This window comes from Lepus europaeus, chromosome 2, assembly GCF_033115175.1.
Source record: "Lepus europaeus isolate LE1 chromosome 2, mLepTim1.pri, whole genome shotgun sequence".
Lineage (NCBI taxonomy): Eukaryota > Metazoa > Chordata > Mammalia > Lagomorpha > Leporidae > Lepus > Lepus europaeus.
The window spans coordinates 50,530,635-50,538,118 of NC_084828.1; the positions used below are offsets into that span (position 1 = coordinate 50,530,635).

At 39.8% G+C, this 7,484-nt stretch overlaps 1 protein-coding gene across 1 annotated transcript; it reads right to left on the reverse strand.

Moving 5' to 3' along the window:
* Positions 1-620: 620 nt before the first annotated feature.
* LOC133747725 (ubiquitin thioesterase OTUB1-like) lies at positions 621-1,248 on the reverse strand. The gene has a single exon (XM_062176032.1). It carries the CDS (start codon positions 1,171-1,173, stop codon positions 784-786), a length of 390 nt encoding a protein of 129 aa, XP_062032016.1. The 5' UTR covers positions 1,174-1,248; the 3' UTR covers positions 621-783.
* Positions 1,249-7,484: the final 6,236 nt, after the last annotated feature.

Consider the following 7,484-nt stretch of genomic DNA (forward strand, 5'->3'; position numbering starts at 1 on the left):
TTTTTCCCCCACATAACTACCCTCCCACCTGAAACTCTCCCATGTCCCGCTCTCTCTCCCATTCCATTCACATCAAGATTCATTTTCAATTATCTTTATATACAGAAGATCAATTACTATATATTAAGTAAAGATTTCATCAGTTTGCACCCACACAGAAACACAAAGTGTAAAGTACTGTTTCAGTACTAGTTATAGCATTACTTCACATTGGACAACACATTAAGGAAAGAGATCCTACATGAGAAGTAAGTACACAGTGACTCCTGTTGTTGACTTAACAATTTGACACTCTTGTTTATGGTGTCAGTAATCTCCCTAGGCTCTAGTCATGAGTTGCCAAGGCATGGAAGCCTTTTGAGTTCTCTTACTTCGATCTTATTCCAACAGGGTCATAGTCAAAGTGGAAGTTCTCTCCTCCCTTCAGAGAAAGGTACCTCCTTTTTTGATGCCCCGTTCTTTCCACTGGATCTCACTCGCAGAGATCTTTCATTTAGGCTTTTTTTTTTTTTTTTTTTTTTTTTTTTTTCCAGAGTGTCTTGGCTTTCCATGCCTAAAATACTCTCATGGGCTCTTCAGCCAGATCCGAATGCCTATTTAAATAGCACTCGGCTCACCACCACATCCCCTTTAATAAAACGTGGAAGGTTGGGAGACAGGACGTGGGGGCGGGGGACGGGAGGGTGAAATATGACCATTTACAACCACAAAAAAAAAAAAAAAAAAAAAAAAAAAAAACCTCTGTACACGTCTAGCGCCTGGCAGAGGGGAGGCGGGCCGGCCCTATTTGTAGAGGATGTCGTAGTGTCCGGGCCGGTAGAGCAGGTAGACCTTGGGCTCGGAGCCCTCGGGGAAGACGTGCGGGTTGGTGGTGCCGCCCTCGCCGCGGTCCATGTACTCCACCTGGATGGAGACGCTGAGGGCCTGGGCCAGCGCGATGATGTGGATGTGGTCGCTCTCCTTGCACATGGGCTCCACCTCCTGCTGGCAGAACTCCTTGACGGTCCGCCCGCCCTCGATGAAGTGCTCGAAGAACTTGCTCTCGCACTGCAGGTAGCCAGAGGTGAGCAGCCGCAGGTAGACCACGAGGTAGTCTGAGGTGCTCTGGTCATTGAAAGAGGCCAGCAGGTCGGCGACGGAGGTCTGCTTCTCCACCTGCTCGATCAGGTCCATGAACGTGTTGTGGAAGTCCTCGATTGTGAACTCGGTGAAACCCTGGGACACCAGGTCCTCTTTGCTCTTGGCAGACACAGCCGAGTGCTATTTAGGACATCTGCCATTCTATGAGTCTGCTGTGTATCCTGCTTCCCATGGTGGATCATTCTCTCCCTTTTTAATTCTATCAGATAGTATTAGCAGACACTAGTCTTATTTATGTGATCCCTTTGACTCTTAGACCTATCAGAGTCATCAATTGTGAACTGAAGATGATCACTTGGACTAGTGAGATGGCATTGGTACATGCCACCTTGATGGGATTGTATTGGAATCCCCTTGCACGTTTCTAACTCCACCATTTGGGGCAAGTCCGATTGAGCATGTCCGAAACTGTACATCTCCTCCCTCTCTTATTCCCACTCTTATATTTAACAGGGATCACTTTTCAGTTAAATTTAAACACCTAACAATAATTGTGTGTTGATTACAGAGTTCAACCAATAGTATTAAGTAGAACAAAAAAAATACTAAAAGGGATAAAGTATTAAATTGTACATCAGCAGTCAGGACAAGGGCTGATCAAGTCACTATTTCTCATAGTGTCCATTTCACTTCAACAGTTTTCCTTTTTTCTTTGACAATTTGTTTCTTTTGAGGAATTGTAAACCTTGCCTACAATCTCAAGTTTGGGACATTGAGTTATTTGTAATAATCTGTTATATGTTTTAGTATTCATGATATCCATTATGATAAATCTACTTTTACTTTATATACTGACAATTCTTGGCATGTTCCTTTTGTTTGTTTTAGCCTGCCTAGAGATGTATCAATTTATCAATTATTCTAAACCTAGTTTTTGGTTTTATTGATTTTCTCTACTGTTTTCTGTGTTCCATTTTACTAGATCTATTCTATATTTTTTGATATTTCTTTTCTTCTGGTTCATTAGTCTCATATTGCTAATTGATCTCTTCTTTCCTATTATTGAAACTTAGGTATTTTAATTTTATATGCCTCTTCTTTTTCAGTAAATTCATTTATTGCTCTAAGTTTCCCTATGAACACCCTCTTCTCTTCACTCCCCAAATTTTTATACTACATTTTTATTTTCATTATTTTCATTTTGGCTGGCGCCACAGCTCACTAGGCTTATCCTCCGCTTGCGGCGCTGGTACTCTGGATTCTAGTCCCAATTGGAACACCGGTTCTGTTCTGGTTGCTCCTCTTCCAGTCCAGCTCTCTGCTGTGGCCCTGGGAAGGCAGCAGAGGATGGCCCACGTGCTTGGGCCCTGCACCCCATGGGAGACCAGGAAGAAGCACCTGGCTCCTGGCTTTGGATCAGCACAGTGCTCCAGCCGTAGTGGCCATTTGGGGGTGAACCAACGGAAGAAAGACCTTTCTCTCTGTCTCTCTGTCTCACTGCCTAACTCTGTCTGTCAAAACAAAACAAAACAAAAAACCAAAAAACATTATTTTCATTTTATTTGGAGTCTTCTTTATTGTTTCATTCGGCAATGTTTTGTTTAATCCCAAATATTTGACAATTTTTAAATTTCTCTGTTAATACCAGTGCTGTCATCTTCTGAAGGCATAATTTACATAATTTGTTACCTCACCAAAATACTTTCCTATTACACTAGGCTTGTATATGCTTGAACAAATGAGATAGGGTGCATTTACACCATGAAATACCATGGCCATCCTTCTGTCTTCCACCTCTCAAGAGACAGAGAAGATCCCTTATATTCCATGGTGCTAATGGAAATATACTGTAAATGGTATTCTAGTACCATCTAGTCCAATTGACAACAAAAAAGACAAAAAGTACTCTGACTATTTTTTGGTTTGTTTTTTTGACAGGCAGAGTTAGACAGAGAGAGAGAGACAGAGAGAAAGGTCCTCCTTTCCATTGGTTCACCCCCCAAATGGCCGCTAAGGCCGGAGCACTGCGCCGATTGGAAGCCAGGAGTCAGGTGCTTCCACTTGGTCTCCCATGCAGGTGCAGGGTCCAAGGATTTGGGCCACCCTCCACTGCCTTCCTGGGCCACAGAAGAGAGCTGGACTGTAAAAGGAGCAACCGGGACAGAATCCGGCACCCTGGCCGGGACTAGAACCCGGGGTGCCGGCACCACAGGCGGAGGATTAGCATATTGAGCCACGGTGCCGGCCCTCTCTGACTATTTAATCTATCAGTTTTATTCAATCTCCAAATGATATATTTTATGTTTTATAATGTCAATTTATGGATTCCTATTCTCATAAAACTTTTAGCACTTATTGATTTGTAATAATTTCTCAATTTATTAAATATATTAGTTGTGCTTTTATTAGAATATTACCTTCAATAGACACATGAAATGCATAACTTCAGTAATAAACTGCCTTTTCTTTTCAGTATTAGTCATATCTTTTTGGTTTATACTATGTGAAGTAAATTTTATGTTGGCTGGACATTGTGTATATAAGAATTGTAAAGTCCCCAAGTAATTTAACTTTCCTTCGGAGAGTGTATCACCATTCCTGTGATTAGCAATCCAAATTAACCAAAAGCTTAGAACTACCATGGCTGGATTATAGTTTTAATGCTAATTGCTGGTATATCCAGCTGGGTTGTAGTTTACCTTTTAATGTGTATCTGTTACAATCGTTTTCTGGGTATTGCCCTTTCAAAGAGTTCTTGAGAGACCTATCAGTCTTTTAGTCTCATCAGTGAAAGATTGAGTGGAATTCCTTTCTTCACTTCAGAGACTTTCCCCTTTTTGGTTTAATTAGTAGACTTTATTTTTAGAGCAGTCTAAGTTTACAAAAAAGTTGAGTAGAAAGTAAAAAACTATCATATACCCCCCTCTCCTTACTAAGCACTATATGCCTTATTATTAGCACCTTGCTTTAGGGATAAATTATTATTAGTGCATAAATATTGATAAATTATTACTAACTTACTTTAGGGTTCACTGTGTGTTGTATTCTTTTAGAGGCCTTGTAAAAATGTGCAATGTTACCTATCCACCATTATAGTACAAAGAGATTGCCAGCTGCCCAAAAAGACCCATAGGCTTCATCTTTTCATTGCTCTTGCCCTACACAAACCACTTGCAAACTCTACTATTGTACTCTCTCTATAGTTTCACCTGTTCCAGAATTTCATACAATCAGAAGCCTATAGTATATACACTTCTTAGATTTCTTTCACTTAGCAACATAGTTAAGGTTGCTCCATATCTCTTTGTGATTTAACAGGTCATGTATTTCTATCGCTGGAGGGTAATCCATTGCTTGGATATCCCAGCTTTTTCTATCTATTCACCTATTGAAGGATGTATTATTGATTACTTCGAAGCTTCAGTAATTATTAATAAAACACGGTTTTCTTAGTAATGAATGATAACTTCTGCTGCTTCACATTCACATCCTTTAAGCTCTGGTACAACTTAAGTCAGTTAGATTTTGGCAAATAGTTTCTCTTGACATAATCTGTTGGTAGAGAGGAAAATGATCTAGGTATATTTCAGAATGGTTAATTTTCCCTTTAGCCTGCTGGAAGCACCACGATAATTTTTTTCTGATTTTCACCCACCTGGTGGGCACTTAAAGTGAAATTCAGTAAGTATAATGGTTTCTTATTGCATCCATTTTGTTGCAAAAGACAGGATTTCATTTTTTTAATCACTGAATAGTATTCCATTGTGTATATGTACTGTAATTTCTTTATCCAGTTATCAGTTGATGGACAACTGGAAACCATTATACTCAGTGAAATAAGCAAGTCCCAAAAAGACAGATACCATATGTTTCCCTGATATTTGGTAAGTAATAGAGTAAAATGTAATGTGTTGGAGTGAAATTTACATCTTGAGATTCGATGAACGTTTATAGCCCTTGTCTCTACTGTTGAGAAATTGTGTTATTTTTTTTTCTTCATACTATTTGTTGAGCTCTTCACTTTGGATAGGGTTAATCTTATGAGTATAAAGTAAACTAAAAATATATCTTTGTAAAGGTTTAAAGAGTGGAAGCAGGAGAGGGAGAAGGAAGAAGTATGGGAGCATGGGTGGGAAGTAGCACTATGTTCCTAAATTTGTGTATATGAAATACATAAAATTTGTATGCCTTAAATGAATTTTTTAAAAGGTGAAATTCACAAACATATTTTATTTTCCCACTCATTACCAATGCTGGACTGCAGTTTTTATCTCTCAAACTCAACTATATTAAATCTTCTGCAGTCAATTTCCTGAGTTAATTTCCATGTGAGTGTCCCTACAATGATCATGAAATTTCTGTTCTCAATAAACTGGAATTTTCTGTTCTGTGTCTTGTATTTGGAGGTACAGTTGGAATGACTTAAGGGCTCAGTTCTCTAATGAATCTCACAAGGTTGTGTATGTTTAGTTTAAATAGCTTGTTTTAAAGGCTTATTTTATTTTTTTAAAGGCAGAGTGACAAATAGATAGACACAGAGAGAGATATGTTCTATTTGCTGGTTCACTCCACAAATAGCTGCTACAAGCAGAGTGGGCCAGGCTCCAGGAACTCATCTAGGTTTCCAACATGGGTAGCAAAGTCCTAAGTGCTTGGAACATATTCCACTGTTTTCTCAGGTGCATTTGAAGAGAGCTGGATAAGAAGTGGAGCAGATATAGTATGCTGCATCACGAAGTGGCAGCTTAACCTGTTGTGCTATGCCAACCCCTACAGCATCTTTCTTGGATTACTTCCAAGCTCTTTATACGTTGGACATTTACATTTCTGCCCGGTGTAACTTCAAGTTGCAGTACATGATTTAAGGCAAAGATCGGACGTGACTTTCAGTCAGGCCATCGTTCTTTTCATTCCCAAAGTACTGAAAGACTTATAAAATATTACTGTGACTCTTAAGACGTATTCGGTGAGTCTCCTATGCAAGCACAGAATCTCGCAAAGTCCACTGCGGAAACCTGACCGTGTGTTTGAGGCTCTTTAACCTTTTAGTTTGTAATTCTAACCTCACAGTTTTTTTCTCTTTGCTTGCAGAGGATGAATTCCCTCTGACTGTTCCAAACTTGGGTTCCACACTGGATGAGCAACGCCCCCAGGAAAACTGGCTACTGATCACCAGCTGAGTCCTCCTAACAGCTCACTCCTCTCTGGAATTCTGAAGCTTCTGTCCCTGTTTTTTTGTAACTCCTTTACAAGATATTGGTGTATGTGATTTTTTTCATTAGCTTTTTCAGATTTGTTACATCAGGGTCCTTGGTAGCTATGGCCCACTATGTCTTACATGTAAATGGATGTTTCTTTTCTGCCATTTTAAACTATCATTATGCTCTTAAATCTGTATTTATAAAACACATGATTTTTTTTTACTTTTAAATCATTCCTTTATTGATTCATATGATCACTCATTCAATAAACCATGAAAGGTTCTTGAAAATTTCAAGGAAAATGCATATTATGAAAAACTATGGGTGATTTTTTTTAAATCACATCAAACTGAGCTCATAATTCCTAGTTATAACATTCTTTTTTATTTCATAAATGTGAATTTACAAAGTGCAACTTTTGTATTGTTGTGGCTTCCCCCCCCACCTCCCTCCCTCCCGTGGCCCTCCCCTCTCCCTCTCCCATCCCACCCTTTATCAAGATTCATTTTCAATTACCTTCATATACTGAAGATCAACTTAGTATATACTAAGCAAGGATTTCAACAGGCTGAACACACACAACCGCCCAAGGAATAGGGTACTGTTCGACTAGTAGTGTTTTTACGTTTCATAGTAAAACACATTAAGGACAGAGATCTTACGTGGGGAGCATGTACCCAGTGACTCCCGTTGTTGATTTAACAATTGGCACTCTTATTTATGACGTCAGCAATCACCCGAGACTCTTGCTATGAGCTGTCTAGGCTATGGAAGCCCCTTGAGTTCACCAACTCTGAACTTGTTTAGTCAAGGCCGTGTCACAGTGGAGGTTCCTTCCTCCCTTCAGAGAAAGGCGCCTCTCTCCTTGATGGCCTGTTCCTTCTGCTGGGGTCTTGTTCACCAGGGTCTTTCATTTAGATTGTTTTTTTTTGCCACCGTGTCATGGCTTTCCATGCCTGTGAGACGCTCATGGACCTTTTAGCCAGATCCGAATGTCCCAAGGGTTGATTCTGAGGCAGGAGTGCTGTTTTGGGCATTTGCCATTCTATGAGTCTGCTATGTGTCCTGCTTCCCCCGCAGGATCATACTCTCCCTTTTGATTCTATCTTTCATTATTTGCTTACACTGGTCTTATTTGTGAAATCTCTTCGACACATACCCTATCTTTATGATCGATCGTGTATTTATACTTATCACTTTACC